Raw genomic sequence first — 15396 nt, forward strand, 5'->3', positions numbered from 1 at the left:
ATATCACAGCGAATCGATTCCCATACCAAGCCAAGCCTTTAAACTTGCTAAGTTAGAACACAACTTTATATGAATCGTACAACATCTATGTAAAATACAAGGGCGACTACAATGCTCCCACCAGCATTGACATATATATGGTTTATCTGTGTTTCTCGAAATTCAAACTCCTTGAAAGTTCTCATTGAAACAAAGATTCCAATTACTCCCACTAGCTTTGACATATGTATGGCTCATCTTTATTTCTCGAAATTCAAACTCTTTGAACTTTCTCATTGAAATAATGATCTCACTTGCAAGATGCTTATTTCGAAATCCACTTATACCTAATGGTTAAGCCTAAGTGCTTGATCTACCAAGTTTTCACATACGTGGACTGAATCTCGCTATCCATGTCCTCCTTCCATGTTGTAGCCTTTAGGGCCTACCATAGCTTCCGATAGTTGATATACTTTGATTGCTCCATATATACTAGTGACTGATTTACCTTAGTAATATAAACTCTTATATAACTAGGCGTATGTCGTCGTCTATCCGATCTATAAGGAAGAGGTGGAAACATGCCAGTTTCCTCAAAATCTCTTTCAATTTCGAATTGAATGTTAGGTCCAACTTTAGGTTTAACGTTGGTTGACTCTCAAATCTTATCAAGATCAATGTGCCTCCCACTAGCCCTTTTGGAAATCAGCTCCCTATCTTGGAAGATTTCCCTTCGAGAAACATACACTTTGTTCTCAGAAGGTTTGTTAAAGAAATATCAAAAATGCTTGATGTGTTCTCCAACGAGATAACACATCTCTATTCTAAGTTTTAGATTGTCAAGCGCTTCACGACGAGCGTAAGCCTCATAATCATAGACTTACATATGTGGTAGTGAGGACTGAATCCCACTTCACATGTCATAGAGTGGTTTATGAACCTTACTAGTTGATAGAAGACCAAAGGACTCCCGTAACCCTATTCATGGTACATTCCGTGAACTATTATTCAATATAGTGTGACTCGTCTAGTATAAAATCAATGAATGATTTGTTTCTCTATCCAACTAACACTCCTAGTGGAATTGTTCAGGGTGGAGATAACTTCTGAGACTCTTTCACAATTCCTTAGATGATCGATAAAGTTCTGGCTGAGATTCTCATTATGGGTGTCTTATCCTATTGCCCAAATGATTCTTAGCTTCGCTTTACGAGAGCTTTGAGCACCTGAAAGGTGCTAGACTCACGTTCATACGAAGTTGGTCTTACCATGCATTATGGTTAATGTGAACGGTCCATTAGTGCAAACTAATTCCAACAGATATTCGTATCACCCAGTGATGTATTCATCATCTATCTTGATAAACAAGATTTGCATTTATCATGAGACTCGAGGTCAAATGATATCCAAAATCCGATCCAACTGGATACTAGGTAATGCATTTCTCATTTAAGCATACAAGACTATGGTGCTATTTGTTTTTCTGAAGCAAAAATTCATAAATTCTGCGGACCACCTTTGCAAACCTCTGCAGCAGAAGAGGTGGACCAAACGGCAGCAAACTGTAATAAGAAGCGTGTTTGTTTTTGTTAACATCTGCAAACTGCTGCAAACATTAAAAAATTAAAATAAACTAATTTAATAAACTGAAAATGGTTTTTAAACACAGAAAATTTAATAATTGTAGTCTTACAACACTGAAATAAATTTCATACAACAAAATTAGTCTTACAATAACATTTTGCAATAAAGTTCATACAACCAAACTTTAATAATTATCATTTGATATTTTTCATCAATTGCTCGTCAATTTCATCCCGTAACTGGGTCATATATTCACGGTCCGCTGCAGTACTATGTGTTGGAATCTTATCTACATCATCACCAACAACTGCATTGTTATTCTGAACCGAGACATTTGGTTCATCATATCGTGCAAAATACTCATCACGTAGTCCCTCTCTTCTTATAAAATTATGAAGCGCAAAACATGCAAGGGTAATGTTTCGTTGTGTAACCAACGAGAATGGTGCCATCCTCTTCAATATAGGGAATCATGCTTTCAAGACACCAAAAGCACGCTCAATGACATTTCGAAGTTTTGCATGTGCATGGTTAAATTTTTCTTTATTCGTTAATGCACGTCTTCGACAGAAATCTCCAAGCCAATACCTCACATTACGGTACAGTGCCATAAAACCTCGAATGTTTGCATAGGCGGCATCACAAAGATAATATTTATCTGTAAAAAGGAAAAAATAAGTAAATAAATAAATAAAAATCATTTCTTTTTCAAACTAAGATAAAACTATTTAAATAACCATAAACTTACCTGATGGTGGTAACGGGAATGGTGCATGTTGATTTGCTAATGCTTCTGATAGTATTCTAGAATCGTGTGCTATCCCTTCCCAACTGGCCACAACAAACGTAAACATCATGTTGAAGTCACATATTGCCAATACGTTTTGGTAACAATCGCCTTTTACCCTACTTCTATATGAATATCGTTTGTTTGCAGGGACAACAGCATGTATCGAAGTTCCATCAAGTGCACCAACTGCTCCTTTGAACATTCGTCATAGCCTCCTATTTTGTCCCGAAATGTTTGGATTCAGATTAAAAGAAGTTGGTACTATAATGTCATGTGCGAAAAGCAACATTTTGTCCAACACTTCATGAAAAACTTATGAATTGTTTTCTTTGAGTGTTGAAATCTCCGCTTGATAATCACATAACGTTGGTTATGACTGATCATCATAAAAAACATAGCCATCTTCTCCTCAACCGATACATGTTTGCTATCCTTTAACGCGTAGTTTACTCTAAAATGAGCACATAGTCGGATAAATGATTCACGGGACATGCATAGTACTTCAACACATTGTAGATGATTATGGTGAAGTAACTCTAACGTAAATTCATGTCACGTCATTTCCGAATTGTTGTCCCGCACTCGTTTGACACCCCTCTTCCAAAAGTAGCGGACGTACAAGTACATTAGAATTATGAGAAGTATCTTTTTGTCGTGATCCATTAAGAACCTATTAATCAACACAAGTACCAAATAACATAAAATAAAACTTAAGTACCAACTAACATAACATAATAGCATAACATAAGATTCAAGTACCAACTAACATAACATAAATCTCAAGTACCAAATAACATAAGATTCAAGTACCAAAAAACATAACATAAAACTCAAAAACCAAATAACATAAGATTCAAGTACCAAATACAACAAATAACATTCAAGTAGCAAATAACCCAAAAACATAACCATATACCTCCAAAACATGCAATTAAAACCTAAACAACTCAACCATATAAACTTAACGAACAATCTTTCTATCCTTTAAAACTCCTAAACTTGTAGCTGTCATCTCGATCCATCCTCTTAATATTTGTGGATCTTGGGCAAATTTACCCAGATCTCTCTTATATTCATGGTCCCTCCAAAATGTGATACGCAACAAATCGTAGAGGGTCTATTGGGCCTAACTCGAGCAACTCAAGCTTCTATAAACATTGGGGAATTGTTGGCGCTTGAGTCAAATGGCGTAGAGCTTTTTGCATCTCCAGTGCTAAATCATCAGCAGTAATAGAAGCTTTAGGCGAGGCACAAGAAGGTGGATCAGGTGAGGCACTAGGAGCTCGAGGTCTAGGAGTTGAGGGTTTAGCCCTTTTTTTGGGGTTCCCAGAAGGTGAAGCAGCAGAACGTGAATCAGCAGAAGGTGGTGGCTGAGTAAAATGCTCACTAGTATGATTGGAAAAGTAATCATCTTCATCTATTTAATGGAAGGGGCGTCCATAAGCTTTAGTGGTGCGACATGGAAATAAGATGATCCATGTCCCGATGGTGTTTGGAATGTGGCATACCTGAGATTAAAAGATGCACTGTTTCCATCAAAGAGTTTTGTACAAGGCTATGGAAACAATAATGGGACGGTTTTCAAAGAAGCAGCTTTCGGATGTCCCTAAACCCAATCAATGTAACAAAAGTAATATAAGAATAAATGGAAACTATATAAACAAAATACATATAAATGTGTGTGTGTGTGTGTGTGTATATATATATATATACCTTTTTAAAGTCCTCCCACTCCTCATTCGTTAAGTTAAAAGTATTTGTTTGTGGATTGTAAAGGTTGCCGGTTTTGTTTTTTAAGTATAACCATCCTGTGTATTTGGCTTTAAGATTATCATAGGCGTTTTTTAATTGTCGTTGATTCAAATCAACGCCATACTTTTCCTTAATGGTTGTTCCTAACTTGTGCCATGATTGTTTGTGCAAACTCAAACCTTTTCTACCCACAGTTTGTACTTCTTCAATACAAGTGAGCAATAAGCATTTTGTTTGCTCATTGGTCCATGTATGTTTATCTCCCATTGCTAATAACAATATATATATATATATATATATATATATATATATATATATATATATATATATAATACATACTTTAGCAACAAAGATTAATCATATTTCAACATAATCAACAAATAAGTTTAGCATATTCAACAACAATGCATCATTAATGAAATAAAAAAACCATATAAACAAAGATTATACAACACAATCAACAAATAAGTTTAGCATATTCAACAACAATGCATCATGAATGAACAAAAAAACCATATAGGCAAAGATTATACAACACAATCAAAAAATAAGTTTAGCATATTCAACAACAATGCATCATGAATGAACAAAAAAACCATATAAGCAAAGATTATACAACACAATCAACAAATAAGTTTAGCATATTCAACAACAATGCATCATGAATGAACAAAAAACCATATAAGCAAAGATTATACAACACAATCAACAAATAAGTTTAGCATATTCAACAACAATGCATCATGAATGAACAAAAAAAACCATATAGCTTAATGTTAACATCAAACAAGATTAACACCTAACTACATCAACCAAATGTAATTCACAAAACCCTCTATTTCAAGAATCACATATAACCAACTACCAACTGTAGACTTTATAACGGCAAATCATATTATGCCAAACTGCCTTAAAATCATATGCTTTATCGATTCTATAGAGATTCATGTGCTTTTATCGATTCCAAAAAAATAAATAAATAATTCATCAGCTTATAACCAACCAGAAAAAGAAATCCGGATTCCAAACCATAAATTTGGAACCATATACTAGACATCAGACAAGAAATTGAGTTCTAGATTCAAAACCGAACAAGCAAGTCACGTGCTTCATCTATTCTAGAAATCAAAATTCATGTATCGATCCTGGAGGTATAACCAGATAAAGAAAGTGGGACTAACCAGATCGGAGAAGGAGCAGTAGCCGTCGCCGGAGATCGGTGGTCTAGACAGAGATCGGAGAGGGTCACAGTTGATGAACGTTGTAAAGGGGAGTGTGAAGAACGAATGTATGGGAATAATTGACAACGTGAACGAGGGGAGTATTTGGGGGAATGCGGCTATAATTTTGTCCGCTTTTTTTGTTTAGATTAGGTTAAAAGTGGTGAGAAGAGCCAAGCCCAATGATGTGTGGGGCAGAGGATGGGAAGAGGTTTTTGAGCTCGAAGTCTTTAAAAAACAAACTACTGCGAACTTAAAAGTGATGTGCGTGTGCTGCGTCGCACAACACTAAGAGGTTAGAAGAGGTTTTTTTTAAAAAAACAAACACCACCTATGATTCCACAAATACACTTCACCCAAACCTTTGGATGTATTTGAATAAGTACTTTATTATGGTTAATCTGAACGATCCATTAGTTAAACTAATTTAAACAGATATTCACACAATTAATACATCTTATTCAAATATTTGAATCAACTTTGAACTATTGTTACTATACTTGCATCATAGATTTCATGACTTTCTTTTAACATGTTAGAATGTTCTACATTTAAATAAGCCAGAACTATCTCATGAATCATAATATAAACTAGTTCAATCATAAGAGCATAGACTAAACATTTGGGAAAAGAGTTGTCTTTTGATCCTATGAATAGTAGCAAGGGCCCGGTATTCACGATCAAATTATCTTCTCCATGTTTCAGTCTTCTTACTTCATTTTAGTCATTGCACATTCTAGCAAATGTCAGCACACAATCCTTAGTAAAACACTCAAGGATTGGAAATAAAGACATTATAAATCTATATATTTGATTGAACACCAAACATGGAGGAACTAGTTATCTTTTGATCCTATGGATAGTAGCAAGGGCTCATGATCCATGATCAAATTTAACTTCTTCATGTTTCAGTCCTTTCACCTCAACTATATAATTTGGGCATGTATACTTTATTGTCCTTGCTTATCATGGAAACGAATAGATATCAGAATAAGTCTCATAATAAGCCTTCATTTTTCAATAACGTTTGGGCCTAGATTAGGTATTCCAACACTAATTGGCTTTTAACTCATGGGCAATTGGCTTTCTTCTTCTTAACACTTTTATTCATGATAGTAAAAATATGGGAGTGTTTTGAAGTTTGAGTTTCTATGATTGGCCATGTTAGTTCCAAAAGGAAACCTCAACATGCTACACAACTCCTTCATGGACATTCCGAGTTGTCCATATCAAAATCAGAGTGAACTGATTATATGGACATGTCAGTTTCCAACGTACACTTGATAAGTGCTCATCAGATAGATTAGAATGAAATGTTTGGAGTAACCTAGGAAGAGCTTTATCAAAGGCATGATCTTTCTTTTCGTTTATGAGATTTATTCCCAAACTACGAATTTGATCACCATGATGTGTAAAGGGATGCCGTAAACACACCATAAAGTTATTTAGGTAGGCAAAGCCCTTTGCCAATTTCGATCACCATGAAATTCCTAGATCCTTGAGATTCATTGACTATCAATGGCATGTTAATCTCGGATTATGTTCATCTCAGATTCAATGACAGGTTCACCACGGATCACTGAACAAATATTGAATCGACCATACAAAATCTCATGGTCCTCGACTCAAGTTACGCTTGAGATTCGCGAGTTCTACATCATTCTCTACCTATACTCTCAAATTGATGTGCCGGATAACCACATGAGCTCCATCAACAAGTTATAAAGAGAATGTGCAACTTTTACGTATAACATAAGATTCACATTGACTAGATTGTGAATTAACCTTGCAAAATCTCATGGTCCCCAACTCAAGTTACGCTTGAGATTCGCGAGTTCCATATTATTCTCAACTATATTCTAGATCGATGTGTCGGTTAACCACACGAGCTCCACCAACAGAATATAAAGAGAATGTGCAATTTTCATGGATAATATGAGATTCACATTCTATTAATAAAATGGGATTTTGTTTTATACTTGCATTTAGAATACTTTTAGATTGACCATTATCACTATTAAACCCTTTCGATAACTCCATTCTCAAGATGTAATAGAGCGGTGAGGGTGGTAAGCGCGAAGCATATTAAAAACCGACCTCATTAGGAATCATAGAGACCTCCTAAAACCACTACATCAGAAAGGGTGAGCCTAGTCATGGTAAGACTGATAATGTCAATATTTACACATGCGATGACACATATTGTAACTTTCTTATATATATAATAGATACAATTCTAATATATATAAATACAAGGGGTAAATTTAAAACTCTTTAAATTTAATTGTCTATTATTAATTCTAATTAGTTGCGAGGACGCAATGTACCAATTAATAAATCATGAGGGGTTAATATTTAAATTTATAAATCTCTATTATAAATAATATTAAATATTTAAACTCACTATTTACATAATAAATAAATATTCAAATTTAAAAATCACATTCAAATAATATTTATCAATTTTCTAGATTCAAAACATTTTAAATTTGGTATTTATCCAAATTTAACAAACCTTCAAATTTGAAAAATGAAAAACTATGGAAACCCTAATCTGCCAAGCTCACATCGTGAGCATCAAGCTGTAACACCGTAATTTTTCAAACAATTTTTCACTTTTAAAAATATAATTTCATTCATACATATTCTCAAATCTCAATGTATCACATATCAAATCCATAAAAAACACATCCCAAGATCAAAATGTGTAAAACTCCAATAGTGTGTACTGATCATGCCGGCGCCTTCCCGCGATCCTCACTGGTACCTGAAACACATAACACAAAACACTGTAAGCATAAATGCTTAATGAGTTCCCCAAAATACCACATATAACACATATTAGCCACTCGAGGCTATAACTCTGTGGACCCTCCGGTCCTAACTCTGTGGACCCTCCGGTCCTAACTCTGTGAACATTCCGGTTCTAACTCTGTAACTCTGGAACATACAAGACATGAATCACACAGAAATAATGCAGTGTATCACAATCACATAAATAGCATACAAGATACTCTGTCACATAACTCTAATTACCACTCTAGGTAAAGTATAGTGAGAAGACTCACCTCGGGTAACTCGGTAAACCTCGAACTCTGAAATACTGCACTAGCCTTCGCCTAATCACATAAATAATTACTCTAATTAATACAACTTCTAAAGGCTAGGCCAACCCCTCTCTATAAGTTCTCTAAGAAGGGTAAAAAACCATTATGCCCCTCTAATGGCTCATAAGTCCAAACACTGATTAAACCCTAAAAGTCAACAAAAGTCAACGGTCAACATTGACCGGACTCGCCGAGTGCACAAGAGTGACTCGACGAGTACATGCATGTCCTCTTCGCCCCTGGTCCTCACTTGACTCGCTGAGTCAACCCTATACTCCACGGGTCGTCACAGGTCGCGAGTCGCGGGGCAACCTGACTCGACTCGTCGAGTCCCTTATGGGCTCGGCGAGTTCCTCCCATGAAAACTCTCAAAAGATCTCTTGAGGTCAGATCTGCTTCACCAACCAGTAGATCCAACCTTCTAACACTCGAAAGTCACGTAAAGGTTCAAACTTTACGTTCATGCAATGCTTATAAGACCAAAAATGAAGAAATAACCATTTAAATGGGGTTTTACTCTCAAGGCTCACATGAAAGCTCATAAAGATGGAAGCTTGGGACCTTTTGGACCTCTCAAGGTCCAGATCTATCATCTATATCCAAAGGGACCTCATATGCTTCACAATCCAACTCAAAATTGTGCAAAGGTAACCCTAGATTCAAGGAATCTATCAAATACACGAAATGGGAAGGAACTTGTACCTCAAAACGTGAATCTCAGTGTGAACAACACAGATCCAAGCTCCTCAATCAGCCTAGCTTGTTCTACCTCCTTCCTTCTTGCTAAAACACACAAGAAGTGGTGAGTTAGCCTTCCTCTTGCACCACAAACGATCTCTCTGCTCTCTAGGGTTTCTCAGGGGTGAAGTGGCCGCAAATGGAGGCCATAAAGGCCTTTAAATAGGGCTCAGGCCCCGAGTCCACGCATCGACTCATCGAGTCCCTCATTAATCCAGACAAGAATTCGCGATCCTACTCGGTGAGTCTGAGCGCCTACTCGCCGAGTCCCTCCCTAAAACTCAAGGTAAATACTTAAAATAAGATACCTGGGAATCCGGATGTTACAATTCTCCCCCACTAGAATCAGAGTTCGCCCTCGAAGTCTTGCTCAGCAAACAACTCTGGATGCTGCTCCCGCATCTCCAACTCCGGCTCCCAAGTCAGCTCGGACCCTCTCCGATGTTGCCACTGGACCTGCACCAGGGGCACCTCCTTGTTCCTCAGAACCTTGATCTTCCGATCCCGGATCGCGATTGGCCTTTCAGCATAATTCAGGTTCGCATTCACTTGAATATCCTCCAGCGGCATCACCGCCGACTCGTCGGCTATACACTTCCTCAACTGAGACACGTGGAAGGTATCATGAATCTGGCTCAACTCCTCGGGTAGCTCTAGACGATATGCTACCTTTCCCACCCTCATGGTCACCCTGAACGGGCCAATATACCGGGGCCCCAGCTTGCCCCTCTTCCTGAATCGAATCATTCCTTTCCAAGGGGACACTTTCAGGAGTACGAAGTCTCCCACCTGGAACTCAAGCTCGGATCGTCGCCTATCCGCATAACTCTTCTGGCGACTCTGATCCGTCAAAACCCTCTGTCTAACCTGCTGTATCTGCTCGGTCGTCTGAAGCACTATCTCAGTGCTGCCCATCACGCGCTGCCCTACCTCTCCCCAGCAAATGGGAGTCTGACATCTCCTCCCGTATAACAACTCGAAGGGAGGCATACCAATACTCGAATGGTGGCTGTTGTTATAAGAAATCTCAGCCAACGGCATATACGCGTCCCAACTTCCCCCAAAGTCCAACACACATGCTCGGAGCATGTCCTCGAGCGTCTGAATCGTCCGCTCACTCTGCCCGTCCGTCTGTGGGTGGTAAGCGGTACTGAAATGCAGCCTCGTACCCAACTCCTCATGGAACTTCTTCCAGAACCTGGAAGTGAAACGTACATCTCGGTCTGACACAATCGAGATCGGTACTCCATGCCGCGATACTACCTCCCTCACATACAACTCTGCCAGTCTCTCTGCGGAAGAGCTCTCACTGATAGCAAGGAAGTGAGCGCTCGTCGTCAATCGGTCGACAATCACCCAAATCGCATCGACACCCCTCGCCGTCCTTGGCAATTTGGTGATAAAATCTATGGAAATCTGTTCCCACTTCCACTGGGGAACCTTAAGTGGCTGCAACTTACCGTGCGGACGCTGGTGCTCAGCCTTAACCCTGCGACAGGTCAAGCACCTCTCCACAAACCATGCTACATCCCTCTTCATACAGGGCCACCAGTAATCTTTCTTCAGATCCAAATACATCTTAGTGGCCCCGGGATGGATCGAGAACCTCGATCGGTGCGCCTCCTCCATCAAAGTGGTGCGCGTCCTGCCTGCATACAGCACCCAAATCCGACCCTGGAAGGTCATAAGCCCACGGCTATCGGTAACGAACTCGGGTACCTGTCCAATCACCCGCTCTCTCTTGCGGTTCTCTGGTCTCAAGACCTCTGCCTAGGCCTCCCGAATGGTGTCCAACACCGGAGTCATCACTGTCAATCTCAAACAAACATCTCGTATCGGGGCACTCTCCGCCCTGCGACTCAGGGCATCAGCTACAACATTAGCTTTGCCCGGGTGGTACAGGATCTCACAATCGTAATCCTTTACCACGTCCAACCATCTCCTCTGGCGTATATTCAGATTGGGCTGATCCATCAAATACTTCAAGCTCTTGTGGTCCGTGTATATGGTACACCGAACCCCATATAAATAGTGACGCCAGATCTTGAGGGCGAACACCACTGCCCCCAACTCTAGATCGTGGGTGGGATACCTCGTCTCATGAGGCTTCAGCTGCCTCGATGCATACACTATCACATACCCCCTCTGCATAAGTACTTGTCACACCCCCAAACCAAGGATGGCGGAAACGTCCGGGGGTGGAGGACTTCATGTATAGTATCATAACAGCAATTGTAATAGTAATTCAAGCAAACACAACCAACATATATATAATTAAAAAAAATTACATCATTGTATGAATTACATGTTTACGAATCAATTACAATATGTTGATAAAATATGAAATAGTAGACGCCTTAGCGTCCCATCCTCAAAAGCACTTGATTACCTGTTTAATGATTTCCTGAGAATACAAGTTGTTTGAAAAAAATGTCAACACAAAGGTTGGTGAGTTCATAAGCTTTTCGTTTGTAAAAGTAGTATTTGTGTTAGAAAAATCCAATATTTTCCTTAATGTGTAAATGTAGTCTTAAAACCCAAAGACCGAAATGTACAAGTAATTTATCATATTTATAGTAAAACAATGCAAGTTTAAATCGACATAAACTCGTTAAATTTTAATGAAGTCCCCGTAAATTCCAATGTTTGTTAATACTTTATGTGAGTTTATTATAACCATACTATGACCAAGGTTGCCTAAAACGACGTTCTTCAGGCGTCGGAAATGTTATGACATTTGTCACCCCAGACCTATCGGTCTAACTGTTGCATGCAGTTTAGGTGTGGGTTTGTCAAACCCAATATAGATCTATACACAAGTATCACGCTCTCCCTCAAGGAGACTCTGGTTACAATACAGGACTTAATGGTAATTTGAAGTAAATGTCTCACAAAGTCATTAACGGAATTACGTGTTATGAAAACTTGGTACCGTATGGCCGTACCTTGCTTAATGAAAATATCCTTTGTATAAATGTACCCTTTTTAAATGTATGTGTTATGTAATGTATCATAAACTATACCTATTATAGTTTATCAACCAAGGGTAGTACGTGGTAATGTATGCAAACTATATTCAAAATAGTTTATTTAATGTTTGAATGTATCGATTGTACTTTGATTATAATCACTTGTTATTCTTTATATTTTATATGACCAAATCCATTTGTAAACTGATGTGTGTCTAAATATTAAGATAAAATGTCATATATTGCAGTAACATATAATCACATAAAGATATACACCTTGCTCAACATGTTACAAGGTGAAATGAAATTAACAGCAACTTTTCGTTAAAAACAGTTTCTGTTACCGTTCTTAGAAAATTTATAGAAAAATCATCAAAGCTCTAAATCCAAATCCGCAAATTTTGAGAGTTTGGAATATGAGTCTAGTTTGTTCGTAAATTTTATCATGATTTTTAGTGATCTCTAACAGAGGTGAAAAGGTTCATAATCACAGACTGGTCCGGGTTTGCCTCTGAAATGACAGGCAGTTTTGTAAAAATCACCATAAATTGTAGAAAAATCATATGGAGATGTGCAAGTAGTCATTTTAAAGCTAAGAGTTTGAAATACTTGCACCTGAAACAGTTTTGAAAACTAAAATATTTAAGTTGACCAAAACAATCCGTGATTAACGTCCATCTTTTCTGATGTAATCTGTTAGAAAAAGTTTAATTGTGTTCTTGATGATTTTACTTGTATTCCCCCCTTAAAACTTAAGAAAAACATGTAAATGTATGGGTATGAACTCACCTTATGTGGTTTCAGTAGATGAAAGTGAGAGAGAGGAAGTGTTCAACTCAAGAACACTAAGAAGATGTCTTGATGATTCGAGAATCTAACACCGAATAAGATGGAACTTGTGTAAGATATCAATGATTTGAGTAGAATGGAGTTTAATAATTATGTGAATGATGAAGATACTTACTAATTGAAGAAAGAAATCCCTGGAGAAAGCCTTGAAGTTCTTGAAGTTAAGAGAATAGATGAGAGAATTTTGGAGAGTGTTCTAGGTTGCTAAGTGTAGAATGAAAGAGTTTTATGGAGAATGAGGAGAGATGATCAATCCTCCAGCTCTTAGAACGTGGGAAGAGCTGGAGATTGGCTGTAAAGGTCCACTAAGGAGACAAGGGGTAGTGGGAAAGAGTGGCTAATCATAGAGTGAGGTGGTAGTGGTTTGCTTTTGCCATAAATTAAGGAAAAGCAAATATTCCCTCAATAATTAGTTCAATCACCAATTCTTTTAATATATTTTATAAAAACCCTGGAGATTTATATATTTTGGGGCCTTAGTTTATAAAATAAAGTTTTGGGTGAAAATCCCACGTTAAAATAATGAAAAACGGAGTTAAAACGAAGTCGTAGTCGAAAAACCGGTAAAAAGGAGCTGTCTGCGGACCTTCGGACCTTCGGACCCTCGGACCCTCGCTTCGGATCTTCGGACCCTCGCTTCGGATCAGAGGCCTCGGATGCGAGGCTTCGGTCCAGAAGCTTCGGTTTCGGATCCTTAAAGCTATTTTACTCGTTTTTACCCCGTTTCAAGCGATTTTTGACCCGGTCAAGGGTCGAGATGACCCAAATGATTACAAAAAGTTAAAGTAACTTTTGAGAGAGATTTGGGAGAGATTTCAAATAGAAAGAGATAGAGTGAAAACGATTTAGAGAGGTTTCGTTTGTGATTAATTTGAGTGTCCGGCTTCACAACGCAAGGTTCGTAAACCCCATTAAACCGTGTTTTAGTGTCTTACACAATCCCGATGATTGTGTAATAGTGTTTTATCGCTTTGGTTCGTTGTTTAGCACTTGTTAAGGCTAAGGAAAATCAAACACATGAACTTTCCAAATGATGATTTCTCATTAAAATAGCGAATTGTATAGTGATTTCATAACGTAAACCCTAGCATACAAGGGTTATTGGAGTTGACCGGTTTGACTTGTTGACTTTGAATTGACCGAAATTTGACGGTTGTCACATCATCCCCCCGTTAGAAGGAATTTCGACCCGAAATTTTCATTTTGACTGGGATTTCAAGAGTTTGGGAAGAGATGTGGATACTTTTGTTTCATCTGATCCTCGCGTTCCCAGGTGAATTCGGGTCCTCGTTTAGCGTTCCAACGTACCTTCACGATGGGAATACGACTTTGTTTCGTTCGTTTGATTTCCCGATCCATGATTTCGACTGGTTTCTCCACGAAGTGGAGATTTTCGTTAACTTTGATTTCGTCGAGTGGTATTACGAGTGTCTCATCAGACAAACACTTCTTTAGGTTCGACACGTGAAATGTGGGATGTACTTTGTCGAGTTCCTGAGGTAATCGAAGTTTGTATGCTACTGGCCCAATCCTAGCAAGGATTTCGAATGGCCCGATGTACCTTGGATTTAGTTTCCCGCGTTTGCCGAATCGTATCATTCCTTTCCAAGGGGAAACGTTTAGTAGTACTCGATCACCCACCTGGAATTCCAAGGGTTTGCGTCGTTTGTCTGCGTAACTCTTTTGCCGATCGCGAGACGCTTTCAGTCTCTCTCGAATTTGAACGATCTTTTCTGTGGTTTCCCTTATGATTTCAGGGCCAATGAGGGTGCTATTAGAGACTTGCCCTCTAGCTAGCTGTGTATCCCCCACCTCAGCCCAACACAGGGGTGATCTGCATTTGCGACCGTAAAGAGCTTCGAATGGAGCGACTTTGATGCTAGTATGATAGCTGTTATTGTAGGAGAATTCGATAAGCGGTAGATGGGTATCCCATGCTTTACCGAAGTCTATTACACAAGCTCTTAACATGTCTTCCAACGTTTGAATGGTTCGTTCGCTCTGTCCGTCGGTTTGTGGGTGGTAGGCCGTACTCATGTCAAGCCTAGTTCCCAATGATTTTTGTAGAGACTGCCAAAACCGTGAGGTAAATCTACTATCTCTATCGGAGATAATGGATATCGGCACACCATGGAGTCGTACAATCTCTTTGATGTACGTTCTAGTCAGCTTCTCCATCTTGTCGGTTTCTTTCATTGGTAGGAAGTGTGCTGATTTCGTCAATCTGTCTACAATTACCCATATTGTGTCAAGCCCGCCCGATGTCTTAGGCAGCTTGGTTATGAAGTCCATGGTTATTCGTTCCCACTTCCACTCAGGTATATCCGACTGTTGTAATAGCCCGGATGGTTTCTGGTATTCGATTTTGACCTTAGCGCAAGTCAGGCACTTGCTCACATAGGTAGCAA

The 15396-nt window shown here is 38.7% G+C and overlaps 1 protein-coding gene across 1 annotated transcript; it reads right to left on the reverse strand.

Annotated features, from left to right (window-relative positions):
- Positions 1–2033: 2033 nt before the first annotated feature.
- LOC145105756 (uncharacterized) lies at positions 2034–2555 on the reverse strand. The gene is made up of 2 exons (XM_079042832.1): positions 2312–2555; positions 2034–2221 (listed from the first exon to the last, which is right to left on the reverse strand). The coding sequence occupies exons 1-2, from the start codon at positions 2553–2555 to the stop codon at positions 2034–2036; spliced, it is 432 nt and encodes a 143-aa protein (XP_078898958.1).
- Positions 2556–15396: the final 12841 nt, after the last annotated feature.

The sequence above is a fragment of the Lactuca virosa genome, chromosome 4, assembly GCF_052849685.1.
Source record: "Lactuca virosa cultivar CGN04683 chromosome 4, Lactuca_virosa_CGN04683_v6, whole genome shotgun sequence".
NCBI classification, from domain to species: Eukaryota; Viridiplantae; Streptophyta; class Magnoliopsida; order Asterales; family Asteraceae; genus Lactuca; species Lactuca virosa.

Excerpts from the sequence above, each read along its gene's own strand:
- LOC145105756 (XM_079042832.1), bottom strand. The coding sequence starts at position 2,555 with ATGTTCAAAGGAGCAGTTGGTGCACTTGATGGAACTTCGATACATGCT. Across the intron at positions 2,222-2,311 it reads ATTCCCGTTACCACCATCAG|ATAAATATTATCTTTGTGAT; the intron begins GTAAGTTTATGG and ends TCCTTTTTACAG.